The sequence below is a fragment of the Chelonia mydas genome, chromosome 6, assembly GCF_015237465.2.
Source record: "Chelonia mydas isolate rCheMyd1 chromosome 6, rCheMyd1.pri.v2, whole genome shotgun sequence".
NCBI classification, from domain to species: domain Eukaryota; kingdom Metazoa; phylum Chordata; order Testudines; family Cheloniidae; genus Chelonia; species Chelonia mydas.
This window is the reverse complement of record NC_051246.2, coordinates 4,160,143-4,180,220: the sequence shown is the minus strand read 5'-3', so window position 1 is coordinate 4,180,220 and position 20,078 is coordinate 4,160,143. Positions and strand designations below refer to the sequence as shown.

Sequence of the window (20,078 nt, the reverse complement as noted above, 5' to 3'; positions counted from 1 at the left end):
GGGGAGAGGTGGAAATGGGGTGCACACAGAGCCCCTGACATGGGAGAGGAGTTTGGGGTTGCAAACTGAACTAGAGGATGGGAGAGGGACACCCAAGGGGGTTGGAGGGAAGCAAGGGGTCCCTGGGGGTGTGCTCGGCTTGGCTGACAGATGCCCTGGAGCAGGTGTCCCCTAGTCGAGATCCCAGGCCCAGCTGAGCTCTCCCCCGACTTTTCTCACAGGGGCACAACCCCGATGGAGAAGCAGACCCTGCCTTGGCAGATCCAGAGGGTAGCTGGGTCCTGGCACTTGGATCTCAGCCCCCCAACATGTCCTGCCTCGCACCTGGGGGTGCTGGGACTCTACAAAGGGGGGTGTATCGGACAGCCTGGGCGCAACTCAGGTGGGCTCCCCATGGGGTGAAGAGACCCCCCACAGATGGCCAGGACTCCCCCTGTCTTCAGCACTGGGGTGGGCTCTGCCTAAGGATGATTGACTGAGGGGAGCAGGTGGCCCAGAGGGGAGGGGAGATTAGGGTCCCAGTTGTGCTGAAAAGTCAAGTGCTGAAAAGTCCCTGCCCCAACCAGCTCACAGTCTAAATAGATACAATTCTATCATCTCCATTTTATACATGGGGAAACTGAGGCCCAGAAAGATGCAGTGACCTGTCTGATCACACAAGGCATCTGTGCCAGAGCCAGGGAGAGAACCCAAGAATCCTGGCTCCCAGCCCTGTGCTTGGACCACCAAAACTGCTCAGATCTCCCTGCCTTTCACCATTATGTCTCCATCAATCCTTCAGGCCTGTGCTTGAACATCAGAAACTGTCCACCCCTGGGAGAATATACATCCCCTGCACATCCGGGGTCACTCCCCTTAGAGCAGGGGGCTGGGAGATGGTCAGAAAAGATTTTGTTGTATTAAGTCTCTTAATACAACAATAAGATCCCAAATTTTCAAGAGCCAGGGATAGAACCCAGGAGTCCTGGCTCCCAGCCTCCACCAGCCATTCACATCCTCAGCACCTAGGTAATTAGCCCTGCAGAGGAGCAAAGGATCTTACTCTGGCCTATTTCTACTGCAGTCACCCGTGCACCCCTGGCCGGTCATTGCTTTGACATGCAGGGCCCCGGGACGTTGACCGAACTACTCACACTGTAGGGTGACTGCAAAGCATTGTGGGTAGGGTAGTCCCCTGCCAATTGGCTGGAAATGGTGGAAGTCTAAGGTGTGGAAGACAAAGGGGGGAAAGAGAGATTCTAACTACAAACGAGCCAGCGACCCCTGGAGGGGAAAGAAAAACAAACCTGAAACAAAACCCTCATTTGTCTTCTCCACGATTAAAAAAAGGCAATTGTTCCAACTTAAATAAAATATTACAAAATAGAGACTTTAAAAATAACATCAGTATCAGCCAGCCAACATGGGAAACAACCATCAGTGCGATTGTCCCATTATCCTAAGTAGAAAACCGAAGGTCTCTCTCCACTCCGCTAAGCGAGATGCTATCAAAGAAAATTCAATACAGACCCAAGCAGATCTCAGCTGGATACTACCAAATCCACATGGGGCTGTAGGAAACACGTGTAACAAACAGGACGGTTAATTCAGTCGGTGTAACAGCACCGTGACGGTCCCATCCGTATTTCTTTACCATCATTGGAGCCCGGTGGGGCTCAGGAGATCATAGACTATCAGGGTTGGAAGGGACCTCAGGAGGTCATCTAGTCCAACCCCCTGCTCAAAGCAGGACCAATCCCCAATTTTTGCCCTAGATCCCTAAATGGCCCCCTCAAGGATTGAGCTCACAACCCTGGATTTAGCAGGCCAATGCTCAAACCACTAAGCTTTGGAGCTTACACAGAGCTCTGCGTGGAAAGCTTCTCTCTGTCATCCACAGAAGCTGGGCCAATAAAAGATATTATCTCACCCACCTCGTCTCTCTCCTCTCTCCCTCTCGCGGATTTCACACTTTGTCCCTCACACTGAGCTCTTGTGAGTTTTGTCACTCGCGAAGAACCTCTGGTGCAGGCCCTGCTATTCCAAGCCGCTCTGTCACATCCGCCCCCTAGTATCACCCACCTGCCAACCAATTCCCGTGTTTGCTCTCGGGACGCGGCTCCAGAATCTCCCTCCTCGGACAGTTACCAAGCTCATTTCCAGCCTCCGTTTATCCAGCCCCAGTTGTTCTTGTGCCACCGTTGTCCTTCGGCTTCCACAGCTCTGCTCTCCCTGCATCCCCGGTGTCTGCCCCCCAGATGCGTTCATAGAGAGCCATCAGATCCCTTCTCTCGGCCTGCGTTTTAGACTAAGCCCAGGTCTGTCAGTCTCCTCACAAGATCGGCTCTCTGTTGCCCTGTTCAGCCTGGCAGCCCCTCTCTGCACCTGAATTCCTCTTTCTCGAACCTGGGTAACCAGAGTTGGACACCATATCGCAGGTGTGGTCTTTCCAGTGCCTTGTCCGATGGCACTAATGCTTCTTGATTGTGACCGGATAGACCTCGGTAGGATGGCATTTGCAAGTCTTGAAGGGAGAGAGGGAAATTTTTGCCCAACTCCCCTCAGAGAGCTGGGACTAGAACCCAGGAGTCCTGGCTCCAAGCCCTACCCTACCTTCTTGGACCCTGGGATAGAACCCAGGAGTCCTGATTCCCCGCCCCTCCTGCTCTAACCCACTAGACCCCACTCCCCTCCCAGAGATGGGGATAGAACAGAATCCAGGCTAGAATCAGACCAGGGTCCCCCGGGGGGATCTAATTTCATTCACCGAATTCCTGCCAACAAACTAGTTATGCCATTAATTCTAACTACCTACATACACACAATGTTCTCCATCAGCCGAAACCAACTTAACCCAATTGCAGCGATGGTTTTTCAGGCAAGTGAAAAGCCCTTGTGGTGAGGGGAATAGGGTTTGCCACGGACAGGCATTCAGGAGCGGTCCGGTTCAGAAGTAACCTGCAGCCTTTTTGGCTTTAGCTAGAGAACATTTAGAAATTTAGATCAGGCTCGGGAGATGGAGTCCTGACTCTCGGGCCCACCCCCAGCTTCTGGCCCACTAGACCAGAGTCAGGGACAGAACCCAGGAGTCCTGATTCCTAGACCAGGGCATTAATCACAGGCCCATGCCTTGTTGGCATGAAGTCAATTTTGTCCACCTCACCATTACTATGGTTTGATCACTGATCGAAAAATCTTTATATCACACACACACACACACTATCCCAGCCACTATGAAGTAGTGGGGACACATACACACATACCCCCCAATACTCCCTGCTTCCCATGCAGTATCCTAGCACCCCTGGAGTGGCTCAGGGCACAGGCCACCCCATCAGTGTCCTGTCTCCAATGGTGGCTGATCTCTGATGCTTCAGAGGAAGAGGGGGAGACAATCCCAGATACTGCAGGCCAGCTGTGCAATGGGGTGTATAGGGGGTGAATTCCTTCCTGACCCCTACAGGTGACTGGCTGAAACCCTGAAGCATGAACCCCAAACCCTTGTCACCCAGGGATCACCCTTAGCATTGGGACTCTGTAAAGAGGGGAGGGGACCCACCAATTTCTTAACCCCCCAGCACCTGGGCTTGCAGTTCAGAGGAGAGATGGGTGCGAGGGTGGGGGCGAGCCAGAGGAGATGGAGTGCCGGAGCCAATGTGGGGGTTGGGATTCTGCTGTTGCAAGGGAACCCATAGGCAGAGCGACACGTGGCACTAGAAAGGTTTGTGCACGGGACAGCAAAAGCCAATAGTCAGGGCTAGATCCCCAGCTGGGGATCTGGCCCATTGACCCCAACGGAGCTACGGCAGAGTGACCCCAGCTGGGGATCTGGCCCCATCGACCCCAATGGAGCGATGACCGAGAGACCCCAGCTGGGGATCTGGCCTCACTGACCCCAATGGAGCTACGGCCGAGTGACCCCAGCTGGGGATCTGGCCCATTGACCCCACTGGAGCTACGGCCGAGTGACCCCAGCTGGGGATCTGGCCCATTGACCCCACTGGAGCGACGGTCGAGTGACCCCAGCTGGGGATATGGCCCATTGACCCCACTGGAGCTACGGCCGAGTGACCCCAGCTGGGGATCTGGCCTCACTGACCCCAATGGAGCTACGGCCGAGTGACCCCAGCTGGGGATCTGGCCCATTGACCCCACTGGAGCGACGGCCGAGTGACCCCAGCTGGGGATTGGCCTCACTGACCCCAATAGAGCTACGGCTGAGAGACCCCAGCTGGGGATCTGGCCCCACTGACCCCAATGGAGCTACGGCTGAGAGACCCCAGCTGGGGATCTGGCCCATTGACCCCACTGGAGCTACAGCCGAGTGACCCCAGCTGGGGATCTGGCCCCATTGACCCCACTGGAGCGACGGCCGAGTGACCCCACTGGAGCGACAGCCGAGTGACCCCAGCTGGGGATCTGGCCCATTGACCCCACTGGAGCTACGGCCTAGTGACGCCAGCAGGGGGTCTGACCCTATTGACTCCAATGGAGCTAGGGCCGAGTGACCCCAGCTGGGATCTGGCCCATTAATCGCAATGGAGCAATGGCCGAGTGACGCCAGCTGGGGGTCTGGCCGCATTGACTCCAATGGAGGGACGGCCAAGGGACCCCAGCTTGGATCTGGCCCCACTGAAGCTATGGCCGAGAGACCCCAGCTGGGGGTCTGGTCCCATTGACCCCAATGGAGCGACGGCCGAGAGACCCCAGCTGGGATCTCACTTTCAGAATCACTCCTCCACCCTCTTCCTAGGCAGTCCCCACCAGGCCCCCTGAGCTGTCTGATGCCCTTTGCATTCAAAGAGTTCCTGGCTTTGCAAATAAAGATCTTGCCAGGGAATCAGTTACTAGTTCCCCATGACCTCTACTCCTGTCACCCCCACAGAGAGAGACCCTATGAGTTCTAGCTCTGGCTCTGGGCCAGGGTGGGGTCTGGTGGGTTAGAAGCTGGGGGCTGGGAGCCAGGGCACCTGGGTTCCATACCACACTACCTGTGATGTTGGGCAAATCCTTCCAAATTGCTGGGCCTCAGTTTCCCCCACTGTAAAACAGAGAATGACCCGTTTTGTCGACTCCCAGCGCTGTCTCTGTTCAAGACCTGGCACCACAGAAGCCAGGATCTCGGTTGGTGTGGGGGGGTCTGGGCAGCAGTTGGCATGATGGGGGCCTAGACCTTAGTCAGGGGGATCCATGCAGCATCTGGCCCAACCGGGGGTGCTTGAGGGAGGCTGCGTAGACCTATCCCGTTACAAACACAGGCTAAAAAGGTTCTAATTTAGAAAGTCAAACCCACTGATGCTTCCAGGCAGGGATCCCACAAACGATCAGGCCTCTGCTTAACTTTAAGCTCCCCTCGAACACCACTCGAGCACATTATAAACTGTAGAAAGGAAAATACGGCCCAGGGCAGGTGTAAATCATGAGGCTTGCACAGAGCCCCAGCTCCAGGAGTCCATGGGATTAACACACAAGAACCTGAGCTTTAACAAAGTATGGTGCTGGCTCTCAACCTTGGGGCAAAACAATGACCCCCACCCCCCAAGGCACATAAAGAGGATCCCCCCCTTCACTGTTTTGTTTTTTCTTAAATAAAAAAAAACTCGTGATTTTTAAACAGGCAGAGATTGCTACAGGTGTGTTTATATAGGTACAACGGGGAGGTCTAATGGTTGGAGCACTCTACCGACACAGATGTGGATTCTATTCCCGGTTCCGCCAGTGGCCTGCTGGGACACGTCAGCCTCAGTTTACCCTTCTGCAAAATGGGGATAATGCCACCAACCTCCTCCGCAAAGTGAGTTGGGAGCGCTAGATATTATTACACTGGTACAAAGGTCGCCCACAGAACTAAACCAAAACCCTTCCACCATCGCACGGAGACAAAGGTCCGGCAGCTTTCAGGAGCCCCCGGGGTTCGTACTCTACATAACAACAAATCACGATCCGGCCGGAGTTGGGTCGAGTTTTTTTCTCGGTGAGATTTTTAGTTAATTAATAAAAAACAAAACATCTTAAATACAACGCATTTCCCTACGCCACCCCCGCCCGCACACAAAAGTCTAACCAACATTTTCTTCTTATACAAACTTTGTCCCCGAATTTCACTAATGATCGGCTGGAAATAAAAGTCCAACGCACTCGATAGCAACTTGAGCAGTAGACCCACCTCTGCGCTCAGAGGCCAGAAGACTTTTTAAAGGGAAAACTCCCCTTCCCCACTAGATCAGATAAACTTAGCTAAGGAGAGCTAGCTAGACTGAGGTCACTGTGTCCTAAACCTCTCATCCCCTCTACAGAAATATTTCTAGTAGCCGCTCTGATCAAGCGATGATCAAAGAATGGTAAGGGTTCCGGTTAAGAGGGGCTGTTTGTCCAGCTACAACAGCTACCCCAGTTTTAGGTCTGCACACAAATTTTGTCCTGGTATTACTATGGCAGTCAGGGGGTGATTTCTTCCCTGATATGGTTCCAACAGGACAATCAAGCATGGAGTCAGTTACACTGGTATAAATATGTCTTATATTGGTATAGCTTAATGCCCTTCCTGTATGAGAATAGCTACACTGGGAGAAGCACCTTTATGCCAGTACAACTTCATCCATGCTGGGGCCACTCCTGTTTTAACTACATCAGGTGAAAACTTTTCATCTGGACTGTTTTTTTTTGGTGGAAAACTGGGGTTTTAGAAAAAAGGATCAGTGTTCTCCAGAAATTTTCAATTTGTTGTCCAAAAAAAAAAAAGAGTGGCTGGAAATTGAAATATTGCCATTTGGAGAGAGCCAGCACTGCCTCATGGGAGGCATAGGTTCATTACCTCCTGTCCCTGTTCTCCTCAATGGGTCGGGCTGCTCAGTCAGACTACCTTTCCCATGATGCACCATGGCCAGGGCTTCCCATGATGCACCGCTTCCCCTCTCCCAGACAGGAGAGGTATAGCTCAGGTGTTTCATGCTCTCATTTGCTTCTGGAGGCCACATTCCATGAGTGGCTGGCATCTCCCATGATGCACCATGTTCTCCCATCTTGGAGAGATATGTTCCATCACGGGAGATATAATCCAACTAGCGAGTGCAGCGTGCCAGGACAATGGAGAGCATGAAGTAATTAAACTACAATTCCCATGATACACTGCAGCAACTTAAGAGGCATGCCATGGTGCATCATGGGAAACACAGGCTGACCAGGAAGCCCAGCCTATGAAAGGAAGATGAGGCATTTGAACTACACCTCCCAGCAGGCACTGCAGAAGCATTTCTAGATCAAAACTATTCAGATTTCAGCTTTTACAAAAAAAAAATAAAATAGAACTTCTGCCAAAAAAATTGAATTTTCAGCAGAAAATTAACCCCCTCAACCCTCCTGAAAAATGAAAAACAGACAAATTTAGCTTCCTTCTAAAATTTTAAACAGGGACAGAATATAAAAATTATTTTTTGTGTTTAGACCAGACCCTAAGAAACTTAATGCCACCTTTATAAGACCTGCCTTGCAATGAGAAATCTCAGCTAGGGTCCGGAGAGCAAATATCATTGCTATCGTGTGGGCTGGGCTGTATTTCAAAACAAAAAACAAAAGAGAGAGAGAGAGAGAGAACAGGAAGCCTAGATGCTTGTTTATAAAACAAGCACCAGGGCTTTGCCGAATTTATAAGCGTATCACAGATCACACAGATGCACGGGGGCATCAAACCAGCCCTCTCTTGAGGCAGACGGTTGGGAGGAAAAAATGAATGAGAATCCCAGGGCCAGCTGGTGAGTGGGTGGAAAGGCTCAATAAAGCGCTAGCAGGGGCAGTACTTGGTCTCCACCTCTTGTTAGAGGCTGGGGGTAAAGGACACCCATTTTATCATTGACGGCAGAAGTTTTGAAAGACGTCTGAGATTCAGAGGCCCAAATCCAGGCTCGGTTCTCCTAGGACGCAACAACATTTTAAAATAATCACCACGAAAGAATCTGTGTCTCGTTCTATAGGGTGGAAACTGCTTTCCGCGCACCACCACCATCAGCACACAAGGGGGCAGAAGTGAGTCTACCGCATGCTGCCTGGCCATTATTTCTATAACTATAGCACCAAGAAGCCCAGTTGTGCACCAGGACCACCGTGCAAGGTGCTGTACAGATACAGATCAATCAAGCGAGCTACTTAAAAAGCTTTACTCCACCAGGAGGGAGGTAGCTAAAGAGCTGGGGAAACTGAGTCAGGGCAGTCTCCAGTCGGGGTCTAAGATTAGTCTGCGGCAAAGCTAGGATAGAACCCAGAGATCAGCGCTGCAGGGAGCTCAAACTTAGCTCCAAAGCGAAAGTCACTTACAAATAACAGAGCTGAATGTAAGGGGGCAGGAAACCCCCAGATTTATTGGTCTTTATTCGACACAGAAGAGCCACCAAATTACAGCTGGGGGAAGAACAAGCGATAGCCATTTAAATATGAACACGGTTCCAGGAGAGGAGAAGGGACTAATGATTAGAGCGGGGGATGGACAGGGGCTAGGAGTCAGGACTCCCGGGTTCTAGCCCCAGCTCTGGGAGGGGAGTCGAACGGGTTAAAGTGGAGGCAGCTGGGAGTTTGGTTTTGTAGTTGGAGTGGGGGAAACAGAATCTTCTTTTAAAACCATTCCACGTACCGAGACAAATACAGGAAAAATTTAAGTGTTGGAGTTTCTAAAAGAGAACACTGCTTTGTGTGAGAGATCTTAGTACCATCAGGATTTCTGCAATACACTTACATATTCTGCACCATAGAACAATAAAAAATATTCATACATCTTGGATCAGTAGCACAATAATAACGATTTCTGGGAGGTATAACTATATTTTATCCCAACCTATGAAGAAGGAAATTTTTCTACAATGACAATTCAATACCTCAGTTGAAAACACCCCAACATTTCTCTCTCTTGAAAGACTGGTCATTTTTTTTTTTTTAATTTCCTCCCCCCCCATAAAAGGAGTCTTTAAGCAAATTGTTTCAAAGGAATTTTGAAAGCAAATGTGTGTTGTTCACAAAGGAAAAGTTGGTTTAAAATTCAGATTTGATTCTTATCATGAAAAAAAAAAAAAAAAAAAAACACGGTTTAAAATTTGTATTCTCCTTAAACGGAAACTTAGTTCTCTTTCAAAAACAAGACAAGTTTGTTTGTTTTGGGAGGAAAATTGTTATAATTAAGACAATTTGCTCTCAGTACAAAAAGCGTGTCTTATTATTAGTTTGTTTCTTTTTTTTTTTTTTTTAAAGTTTCTTTTTGTTTTTTAAGACCAACTTTTGTTGATTGAGGAGGAAATTTTAAAAAAATAAATAAATCTCTCCCTCTTCCAAAAAAACACAACCAAAAGAGTCTCAGACAAAAAGTGTCTATTTAAAAAAAAAAAAAATTAAATTACAGATATTTTAAATTAAAGATATTTGGACTTTTTGCAGGGGACATCTTGGCCAATTTGGGGGGGGGGAGGGAAATGAGACTTTTTTTCCACGTGTCAATTTTTAGGGGCAAAATTTTTTTTTTTTTCCCCCACACGAAAGCAATTTTTAAAATGTCCTTCTTCTCCAATAACAGACACCATTTAAAAAGGAGCTGGGAATTGGTCAAAACAAACCAGAAAATTAAATTCTACAGACGTTGAAAAAAAACCAAACCAAACCAAAATAAAACCATGGCACCAATGTTTTGTGTTTTTTTTTTTTTAAAACCACAATGTTCGGGCTCCTGTGCAGGAGATCACTGGAGCGTCATCTGAACGAATTTCAGTGGAATCCGTTGAGAATTACAGCCAAGCTGATTGAAAACTTGATTGAAATCAATTGGATTTAGCAGGTGCTTAAGATCTCTCCTGAACTGGGGGCCAAAACAAGGTAAAACAAGGTTAAGGGGAAAGTTCTCAGAGGCACAAAAAGGCAGCAGAGAATCAAACCAACACCGCTTCCCCTCACCCATCCACTAGAGAACTGGGATCCACCCCAAAACCTCCCTCACTAATTGTTCCATGCCACCCACAAACTGCCTCCCACCCCCCCACCCCCCGCAACTGGCAAACTGGGCGCCTCTCCTGCCCATCCCCGTTTGTGCCTCTGAAAATTCCTCCCCTCCCTAACGATTTGGTGCTAGGATAATGATCGACATTGACTCCCCCGCCTCCATCTCTCCATCCCCTCTCATCCCCCCCACCCTCACATTCGCACAGTCATTCGCACGACCCTCAGCTAACTTGCCCCATGGTGGCAGTGGCACTGCCATCCACCCCCGTGTCCTGGCAGGAGCCTGCCTCGGGCCCCTGGGCCCCTCCTGTGGCAGCGTGGCCGGCTTTGGCGCAGCCGGCCTGGCCGTGGCAGGCCTTGGCGTGGCTGGCTAGGCGGCTGGAAGTCCGGAAGGCCTGGCCGCAGTCCGGGCAGCAGCGGCCTTTCTTGTCCGAGTGGGTGCGGAGGTGGTAGGTAAGGGCCAAGAGGTTGTGGAACTCCTTGAGGCAGGCGGGACAGTGGTAGAGACCGGTGGTGTGGACCTTCTTGTGGTGGAGGAGGCTGCCAGCGTGGCGGTACGTCCGCTCGCAACGGTCGCACTTGTAGGGGCGCTGGTCCACCAGGCCATTGGTGCCAGGAGTGGCCCCAGCCTCTGCCTCCGCCTGGTGCCGCCACAGGTGTTGGACCAAGTCCCGAGAGGCCCGGTAGGCCTTGCCGCACTCTGAGCACTCGAAACGCTTCTTAGTGTGGACCCGGCCGTGGTTCTTGAGGGCTGATGGGGTGGGAAATTGCTTGGGGCAGACCGGGCACTGGAAAGGGCCAAGGGGCGCCGAACTGACGCCCACTGGGGTTTGGGTGCCAGCGTCAACATGGCCGCCTGAGGCTCCAATTGAGGCATTGCCCACATGGCTGCCTGAGGTACTGCCAACATGGCGGCTATCACCATGGCCGCCTGAGGCGCCACCAACAACATGGCCACCTGAGGCACCAATTGAGGCACTGCCCACATGGCTGCTGTCAACATGAAGGCCTGAGGTACCGCTAACGTGGCCACCTGAGGTAGTGCCAAGATGGCCACCGTCCCCGTGGCCACCTGAGGCGTCAACATGGCTGCCGCCCTGCTCCCTCCGGGCGGCCCGCCATTCTCGTGCCGTCTTGCTCCGGACAAGGGTGCTGCCCTCTAGTAGGGGGCGGGCGGGGGAGCTCCTGCTGCCGGGACGAGGCCAGCGCTGGGCATGGATCAGCTGGTGCCTCACCAGCTGCCTCTGCCATTTGAAAGCTTTGCCGCAGTCGGGGCAGCGGTGGCGCTTGACCTCGAAGTGGATGCGCTGGTGGTTCTTGAGGGCCATGAGGTTAGGGTAGGCCCGGGGGCAGACGGGGCAGCAGTAATGACCCGTCTTGTGGCTCTTGCGGTGGTTGAGAAGGCTGCCGGCATGGCGGTAGGTCCGCCCACATTGCTCACACCGGTACGGCCGCTCCTCGGGGTCCTTCTTGGGGGCCGTGGGCGGCTCCGAGACCCTGACACCGTCGGCGTGGGCCTTGCCTGCTCTCTTGGCGTGAGCCAACTTCCTGGAGGACGAGGAGGGCAGTGGCGGTCTCCTCTCGCGGTGGACACGCTGGTGGCTGGCCAGCTGCTTCTGAAGGCGGAAGGCCTTGGGGCACTGGGTGCACCTGTAGCGCTTGGTCTCGAAGTGGATGCGGTTGTGGTTCTTCAAGGCCATGAGGTTGTAGAACAGCTTCTGGCAGATGGCGCAGCGGAAGAGGCCCGTCTTGTGGGTCTGCTTGTGGTTGATCAGGCTGCCCGCGTGCTTGTAGCTTCGGCCACACTGCTCGCAGCAGAAGGGGCGCTCCGACGTGGCGCCTTCCTCCCCGCTGCCACCCTCCTCATCTTCCTCCTTGGCAACGCGGACCAGCTCTTCCTCCTCCTCCGGGTGCTGGGTGGCACAGTGTGCCTCCAGCCCCGCCGCGCCCTTGCACAGCTCCCCACAGACATCACAAACGTGCAGCTTGCCCTCCTCGGCATCGCTGCCCCCTGAGTCCTGTTTTCCGGGAGCTGGGGCCGCGGCTGCCTCTCCTCCCTCCCTGCCGTGCGGGAGCACCGGCTCCTTCCCTGCACTGTTCCCATTGCCGGCCGGCCGGCTGTCGTTCAGCTTACACTTGGGGTGATTACGGAGATGGTTGCGGTAGGCGGACAGGTTGGGGTACTGCCGAGAGCAGACGCCACACTGGTAATCTCCCACCTGGTGGGTCTTCTTGTGGTTGACCAGGCTGCCACCGTGCCGGTAAGTTTTCCCGCACTGCCCACAGGCATAGGGACGGCTGTCTGGGGGCGTCACACTGGATTTCTGCTCCTCCGACAGCTCCAGACGCGGTCCCAGCCGCAGCTGGATGGTGGTGTCAGCCAACGCCGCTTCCTTCTCCTCCCGGTGGCCCAGGCTGTGCTCTTCGAGGCTTGCCATGTCGTCGAATGTCTGCCCACAGTAGCCACAGATGTGGGAGAGGAGCATTTCTTCCTCCCCGTCGCGCTCATCTGACCGCCCCTCCCCCTCCTGCTGGAGCCCGGGAAAAGCCGCAGCCTCGCCAGCCTCCAAGCTGCCTTCCTGCGGCTCCCCATCCCCGCCATGAGCCAGGCCGTGGTGGCGCTGCAGGTCCATCTCACCTGGGAAGATCATGCCACAGAGGCTGCAAAGGAAGGGACGTTCCTCAGCGCTGGCACCCGGCTGCTGGGCCGTGGCATGGCCGCGGAAGTGGCTCTTCAGTGCCTCCAGGTTTGAGTATTCCTTTGGGCACAGGGAGCACTGGTATATGCCCAGCTGCTGGCTGTTCTTGTGGTCGAGGATTTCGCCTGGGTAGGGCTCAGAGTTGGGGCTGCCGGGTGGTGACGCTTCGGCCTCCTCCTCCTCTTTCAGGTGTTGCCACCCGTTCACCGCACTGCCTCCCCGCAGATTGTAGCTCCGCTGGGGCTCCTCCTCGCTCAGCGTCCCCTCCTCTCCAACCCGGGTACTCTCCGGGCCACCACGCCCAACATCTCCACTTCCCTCCGGCTGCATCGTCCCATCAGGGGCATCTCTGGGCTCCGCCTCCGCCACGCCCCCTTCCTCTTCCTCCTCCGGCCCCGCTCGGCCCCTCCTCGGCTTCTGGTGGCCACGTAAGTGGCTCTTGAAGGCAGCCACGTTGGAGAAGCGTTTGGCACAGAGCGAGCACTCAAAATCCCCCATCTGGTGCGTCTGTTTGTGGTTGATCAGGCTGCCCGAGTGGCGGTAGGACTTGCCGCAGAGCTCGCAACTGTACACCCGTCTGCCCGGCGGCTCCACCTCGCCTTCTCCCGTGCAAGGCTCCCCATCGCCATGCACCAGGGCGTGGCTCTGCAAACTGTCCAGGTCGTGAAAGATCATCCCACAGCAGCCACAGATGTGAGACATCCCCGGCGCCGGCCCCACCGCCTCCAACTCCTCCACATCTCGCTTGATAGCCTGCAGCAGCGCTGCCTCCTGCGTGTGGATGCTGCCTGGTTCCTCCTCCTCCTTCCCCTCCTTGGGGCAGGGGGCGGTGTCCCCGGGCGCGTGGCGCAGCAGGTGCCACTGGAACTCTGCCTCCTCCTCAAAGCTCTCTCCGCAGCTGGCACATGCATAGTTCCCCCGCTCCTTGCCCCGCGACGCTCGAAAATGCATGCGGACGTGGTTGCGTAGGGCCATCAGGTTGGAGTACTGCTTAGGGCACAGGGAGCACTGGTAGACGCCTGTCCGGTGGGTGTGCCGATGGTTGACCAGGCTGCCCCGGTGCCGGTAGGTCCGGCCGCACTCCCCGCAGCGGTAAGGCCGCTCCTCTGATGCCCCATCCTCTTCCTCCTCCATGCAACCGGCCTCCTCCTCTTTGAGAGCACCTCCTCCATCCGCTTCCCCGCGGCCAGGCAGCTCTGTGGCCCTCTCCCCACCGGCTGGCTCAGCGGGGCTCTGGTCAAGGTGGCAAGCAGCCTCTTCAGGCGCTGGGGGGCAGGAGTACCGGAGGCTGGGCCGGGAGGCCGGCTTAGATTTGAGGTGTATCCGCAGGTGGTTCTTAAGGGCCGCCAGGTTGAAGAGCTGCTTGCAGCAGAAGTTGCAGCTGTAGACACCCGTCTGGTGGCTTTTCTTGTGGTTGATGAGGCTGCCGGCATGGCGGTAGGTCCGGCCACACTCCCCGCACTGGTAGGGCCGCGCTTGGTCTCCGTCCTTACTGCTGGCTTCCCAGGCCCCCTCTGAATCCGTCGTCGGTTGGGCCAAGCCACCCCCATCCTCTTTCTCCTCTTCCTCCTCCTCTGGGTAGAGGCAGCTATGGTTCCTCAGCTCTTCCTCATCGGCGAAGTTTCCCCCGCACCTCACGCACAGCTCCCCATCTGGATTGCCCCGGTCCCCGCCCCCAGCCTTTGCCCCGTCCTTCAAACTGCAGGGGGCGCCCTCTCCGAAGGTGGCCGCCGGCGGCTGGTAGATATCCAGCTTGGCCGAAGTCTCAATGGAGTCCTCCTCCGAGACGCTGTGTTCCGAGCCCTCCGAGGGGGCTCTCCCAGCCCACCGGGCTTTCTCGTGCGCCTTCTGGTGGCTCAGCAGCTCGCTGGGCAGGCGGAAAGCCTTACAGCACAATGGGCACTTGTAGGGGCGGTACTCCGAGTGCAGCCGGGAGTGGTTCTTGAGCGCCATGAGGTTGGAGAACTCCTTGAAGCAGACGGCGCACTGGTAGACGCCCAGCGTGTGGCTCTGCTTGTGGTTAGTGAGGCTGCCCGCATGCTTGTAGGCCTTATCGCACTGGTTGCATTTATAGCGCCGCTCCTCTGCCGGCACGCCAGGGGCCTCCTGGCCTTCCTCCGCTTTGCCAGGGAACTCCAGCTGGGAGAAATCAGCCGGCACCACCGATTCGGCAATGTATTTCTCCAGGTTGCTCAGCAACGTCCCGGCGCCGCCGCCCTCTAGGGCGGGGAAAACGTCGGCATCCGATGACGAGGAGTCCTGCCCTTGCTGGAAGTTGTTCTCCCCGTCCTCCTCTCCCTTCTGGCCGCGGCTGGCGTGGGCCGAATGGCGATGGCTGGCCAGCTGGGAGGCGACGCGGAAGCTGCGGCCACAGTCCGGGCACCGGTGGCGCCTCTCCTCGGTGTGGATGCGGAGGTGATTCTTCAGGGCCATGGGGTTCGAGAACTCCTTGCCGCACAGCAGGCAGGTGAAGAGTCCCACCTCGTGGGTGCGCCGGTGGTTGACCAGGCTGCCGGCGTGACGGTAGCTACGCTGGCACTGCCCGCATTTGAACGGCCGCTCCTCCCGCTGCGGCTGGCTCGGCTCGCAGCCGGGCTCTTCCATCGCTCACATCGGACGGCGGGAGGGCACTGTCTCCACCGGCTTCACAGGGCCGGGCCGGTGGCCCGGAAAGCTCCGTTTCCGGTGCAACGAGCCTGCATCCCCTCCTGCTTCTTCTTCCTCCTCCTCCTCCGGCTCCTTACGGCATCCCAAGGTGGCAGCTGCAGGGACACAAGCAAGGGAAGAGGGGTTAAAATGCCGCCAAATGAGTGCCCACATACAAGCCTCACGCCTGGCTGCTACCGGACCCATGGCTTCATCCTCTCCACACCAGGGGAACTAAGCCCAAGGAGGCGCAAAAACAAAGACCAGACGGGGTTACCCTGGGCTACGCTGTTTGATAGCCTGGTGGGTGGAAGGATATTGGACAGCAAACGCCACACAGCAGAGCCACGGATAGAACCCAGGCGTCCTGGCACCCAGCCCCCACCCCGCTCTAACCTACTCAACCCCACTCCCCTCCCAGGGCTGGGGATAGAACCCAGGAGTCCTGTTCTAAATAAAACAGCATATAAGGAAGCTGAAGACAAACATCTGATGTCTCATTGTGTCTGAGAAGGAAAAACGAAGCTGGCCTGCCTGCCAGAACACCAGTCACAGACAGCTCTGTCCGGGACGCAAAGGAACTAAGCTGCCCCCTCCGCTGACTAGCTCCAAGCCGAGCGCAGGTTACAAATGAAATGTGGTCAGCAGGCCTCCTTCCCCGGCTTCCTCGCTTGTGTCATGTTTTGGAGGAGTACTTGGTTTAAGAAAGGCCTGGGCTTGCGGGTCTGGATTGAAGGGCACTAGCGGAGCTGGGGGTCGGGGGAGCCCAGGGCTGGGATTGCAGGGGTCTGTGGAACGAGACTGAGGGGCACTGGCAGAACTGTGTGCGCCCAGGACAGGGAGCTACACCCCCTCAGAGTCACGAACACTCAGTTCTCTCGCAAAAGGAACCAGGATTCCAGCGTTCTAGCCCCAGCTCTGGGAGAGGAGCGTGGGAGAGGTGGCTGGGAGTCAGGACTCCTGGGTTCCATCGCTGGCTCAGAGAGGGGACGGGACTCTCGTGCAGGGGGTCTCAACCCTTCTCTCTCCGAGACCCCCCCACAACTTGCTATAAAAACTCCACAGCTCACTTGTGCCACAGCTGGTTTGCTGCATATGAAAGCCAGGGCCGGTGTCAGGGAGTAGCCAGCAGGGCAATTGCCCGGGGCCCCACGCCACAGAGGGCCTCGTGAAGCAACGCTGCTCAGGCTTCAGCTTCAGCCCTGGGTGGCAGGGCTCGGGGTGGCGGGGCTTCGGCTTTCTGCCCTGGGACCCAGGGAGTCTAATACTGGCCCTGCTTGGTGGAGCCCCTGAAACCTGCGCGTGGCCCCCCAGGGGAACCCTGGTTGAGAACCGCTGCTCTAGTGGTTAGAGGAGGTTGGGTTCACCTGAGTTCTATACCCTGCTCTGCCAAAAAGACACAGAGTAAGTCATTTCCCTTCTCTGTGCCTCAGTTTCCCCATCTCTAAATGGGGAAAACAGATACCAACTCATGTTTAGTAAGGCTATCATTAACACCTGTAATAAGTGTCTTATCCTTGACTAGGGCAAGGATAACTTAAAGTACACTGGCTTAATTATAATAATTAGAAAAGTGCATGACTCCATTTTGCCACCTGTAACAAGGTAAATAAAGTGCTAAATATAACTGACACACCACAGAAAAAACACTCAATTAATTCTCACTTAATTTGAAACTTTTGCCCCTAAAAAATATCAACCAGGCATATTTCTGAGCACCATCAAGCCATTTCTGAGGTTCTGAACACCAGCAGCCAGCTGTAGCAGGCTCCACATTTTAAAGATCGACAAAACATCGGGGTGGGAAAACACAAACACACACACACACCGCGGGCTGGGGCCCCCATTTCCCTCCAGCAAGGGTCAGCGCCACACACACAGATTTATGGGACAAGGCAAAATTGACAATGGATGCTTTCTGCCTCCACGAGCAAAGATCATCGCTGGCTTGAGATGAAGCATAAGAAGTGGAAGCCCTGGCGAAGAATTTTTGGTGGCAGGACATGCAGTCGGTTGGGGAACTTTAAGATTTGTGACTGGTGTAACTCATTTGCCTTCAATGGCCCAGAGATTGCTAAAGGAACAACAACCTCTCAGGGCGGGTGTGGGTGGGTGGCTGTTTTCCATTCAGTCGCTCTTTAAAATTGGGAGCCTTTTAAAAAACAGGCTTTCAAAGTTTCTAGCCTCCAACATGACTTGATTGTGCTCATAGTGAGACAGATAAATTAGGCCACTCCACAACCTTGGTAGAGAAAAAGACAGTGAGATGTGCTTTTGGGGACAATACATTTCACTCAGCACTGAGATGTGGCTGCCTCTGGGGTGGGCTAGCAGGGGAACAGCTGCACAGCAATGCAGCACAGGGATGATTCGCCTGGCACAGAGATGCTGCCACCTCTGGGGAGGGTCAGCTGGGTAACAGCCACACAGCGATGCTGCCTGGGGATTACTCATCCTGCATTGCAATGCAGCTGCTTCTAGGGCAGGACAAAGCATATAGGACACAGCCATTCCACACAATTTTTAGCTAAGGAAGGGCAAGAAACAATTGCATCCAAGTTAAAACTGCAGGGAGGGAGGAAGGATGGAATTAGCAAGACTTCTGGGTTCTAACCCCAGCTCTGGGAGGAGAGTGGGGTCTAGTGGGTTGGAACAGGGGGCGGGGCTGGGAGCCAGGACCCCTGGGTTCCCAGCTCTGATACACACTCCCTTTGCAGCCCTGGGGAAGTCCCCGTCCCTGTGTCACAGTTTACCCATTCATAAAACAAGAATAACCATCTCCACCCACTTCATAAGCACAACAGGAAAAAGCGTTTTAAAAGACTACATGTTGCTTCAGGATAAAGATGGGGCCCTATCTAACCCCAGTACAACCCAGCATCCCAAAAAGCCAGCCTCTTACCTCCAGGGTCCAATAGAGCATCCCAGAGGTGACACACAGGCCAAGAGCAGGAGAGTTGAAGCAGTTTCCAGGCAGGGAATCACAACCCAAGTGACAGCCAGACGTGGAGGCAAACACAGGATCTTCAGGGTACAAGAGAGAGAGGAAATTTGTAGGGACGAGCCCCAAAAATACAGGGCTCCCCGGGGTGCCTTATCCCGCAGGGGAGGGACCGGCACAGACTTTTGGTGGAGTTCAGTCTTCAATTCTGGATTCTGGCGGGGTCCGGCTACAGGTCGGAAGGGGGGCTCCGAGCCCCAAAAGTCTGGGTCCAGACAGCGACTGGAGAGAGGCGCTCACGGCCGAGGGAACTGAGCCCCAGTTCGCAGGGTGCAAGGCTGCTGTACCCCGAGTGGCTGGCTACAGAAGCTCACAGGGGCTTGAGCCCCGAGGGTCTGGATCCAGGGGCGTCCGAGAGGCTGGCGACACATCCCCGGGGCGTGAACCCCAAGCTGCTGGAGACCGGAGCGCCCAGGGGCTTGTGATGCTGGAGGCGGGAGAGCCCAGGCGGGGCGACCCCCCAGTTCTCTGGTGGCGGGAGAGCCCAGGCGGGGCGACCCCCCAGTTCTCTGGTGGCGGGAGAGCCCAGGCGGGGCGACCCCCCAGTTCTCTGGTGGCGGGAGAGCCCAGGCGGGGCGACCCCCCAGTTCTGCCCAGGCGGGGCGTCCAATCCTGGGAGCGAGCCGGGGTGGGGGCTCCCCGATCCACCGCCTCCTGGAAGAGAAGAGACACCTGCCCACTGGGGGGCTGATTTCCCTGCTTGGGGGGGGGGGGGGTCTCCAGGGGGGCCAGACCATTCAACAGCCCCCCCGTGGGGGTGGAAATCTCGCCTCCCAGCCCGTGGGGGTGGCTCTGGTCCGTCCCCCGTGGAGAGCAGGGCCCTGCCCCTGTAGCCCCCCTCTCCGCCCTGCTGCTGGGGGGCGGGGGGCGCCTGCAACCCCCCCCGCCAGGCCCTGCTGCCCCCTCAGCCGGGGGGCCGGGGCTGCAAGAGTCACCCAGCCTAGGGCACAACAAATACTTCCTTTTGTTGCTAGGAAACAGGAAATGTGCAGCTTGGAAAGGCTTCCCGGGAAGCCCGGCCCCCCTCCGCGGCCCTGGGGCTGCACTTCCGGGGGGTGTCACCGTTAAAGGGGTCCCCCCCACACGCGCCTCTTGGGGGCCAAGTTACACCCCCGCCCCCCCCCCTCCATTCCCTGCCAAATCTCTGCAACTTCCCCCCGGGGGAGGGCGGGGTGACCCTGTTTTTAAAGGGACAGTCCCTGTTTTGGGGACTTTTTCTTATGTAGGCGCCTGTTACCCCCCCCCCGTCCCGTTTTTTCACAGCTGCTATTTGGTCACCCTGGGGGGCGGGGTCCACAGAGAAAAACTGACCCCCCCCCATCAACATCTTTCTGTTACAGTCAAATCCTTCCCCTTCAATATGTCAGGACTCCTGGGTTCTCTCCCTGGCTCTGGGAGGGGAGGGGGGGCTAGAAGGGAGGGGGCTGGGAGCCAGGACTCCTGGGTTCTCTGGGGGAGGGGAGTCAGGACTCCTGGGTTCTCTAGGCGAGGGGGCGGGAGCTGGGAGCCAGGACTCCTGGGTTCTCTCCCTGGCTCTGGGAGGGGAGTGGGGGCTAGAGGGGAGGGGGCTGGGAGCCAGGACTCCTGGGTTCTCTGGGGGAGGGGAGTCAGGACTCCTGGGTTCTCTAGGCGAGGGGGGGGAGCTGGGAGCCAGGACTCCTGGGTTCTCTCCCTGGCTCTGGGAGGGGAGTGGGGGCTAGAGGGGGGGGCTGGGAGCCAGGACTCCTGGGTTCTCTGGGGGAGGGGAGTCAGGACTCCTGGACTCTCTCTCCCACTCCCTC

At 55.7% G+C, this 20,078-nt stretch overlaps 1 protein-coding gene across 1 annotated transcript; it reads right to left on the bottom strand.

Moving 5' to 3' along the window:
• Positions 1-5,937: 5,937 nt before the first annotated feature.
• Positions 5,938-19,468, bottom strand: ZNF646 (zinc finger protein 646). Its single transcript, XM_037898922.2, has 2 exons — positions 18,199-19,468; positions 5,938-15,412 (listed from the first exon to the last, which is right to left on the bottom strand). Exon 2 carries the CDS (start codon positions 15,252-15,254, stop codon positions 10,173-10,175), a length of 5,082 nt encoding a protein of 1,693 aa, XP_037754850.1. The 5' UTR covers positions 15,255-15,412; positions 18,199-19,468; the 3' UTR covers positions 5,938-10,172.
• Positions 19,469-20,078: the final 610 nt, after the last annotated feature.

Coding starts and splice junctions, on each gene's coding strand:
- ZNF646 (XM_037898922.2), bottom strand. CDS start 15,254: ATGGAAGAGCCCGGCTGCGAGCCGAGCCAGCCGCAGCGGGAGGAGCGG.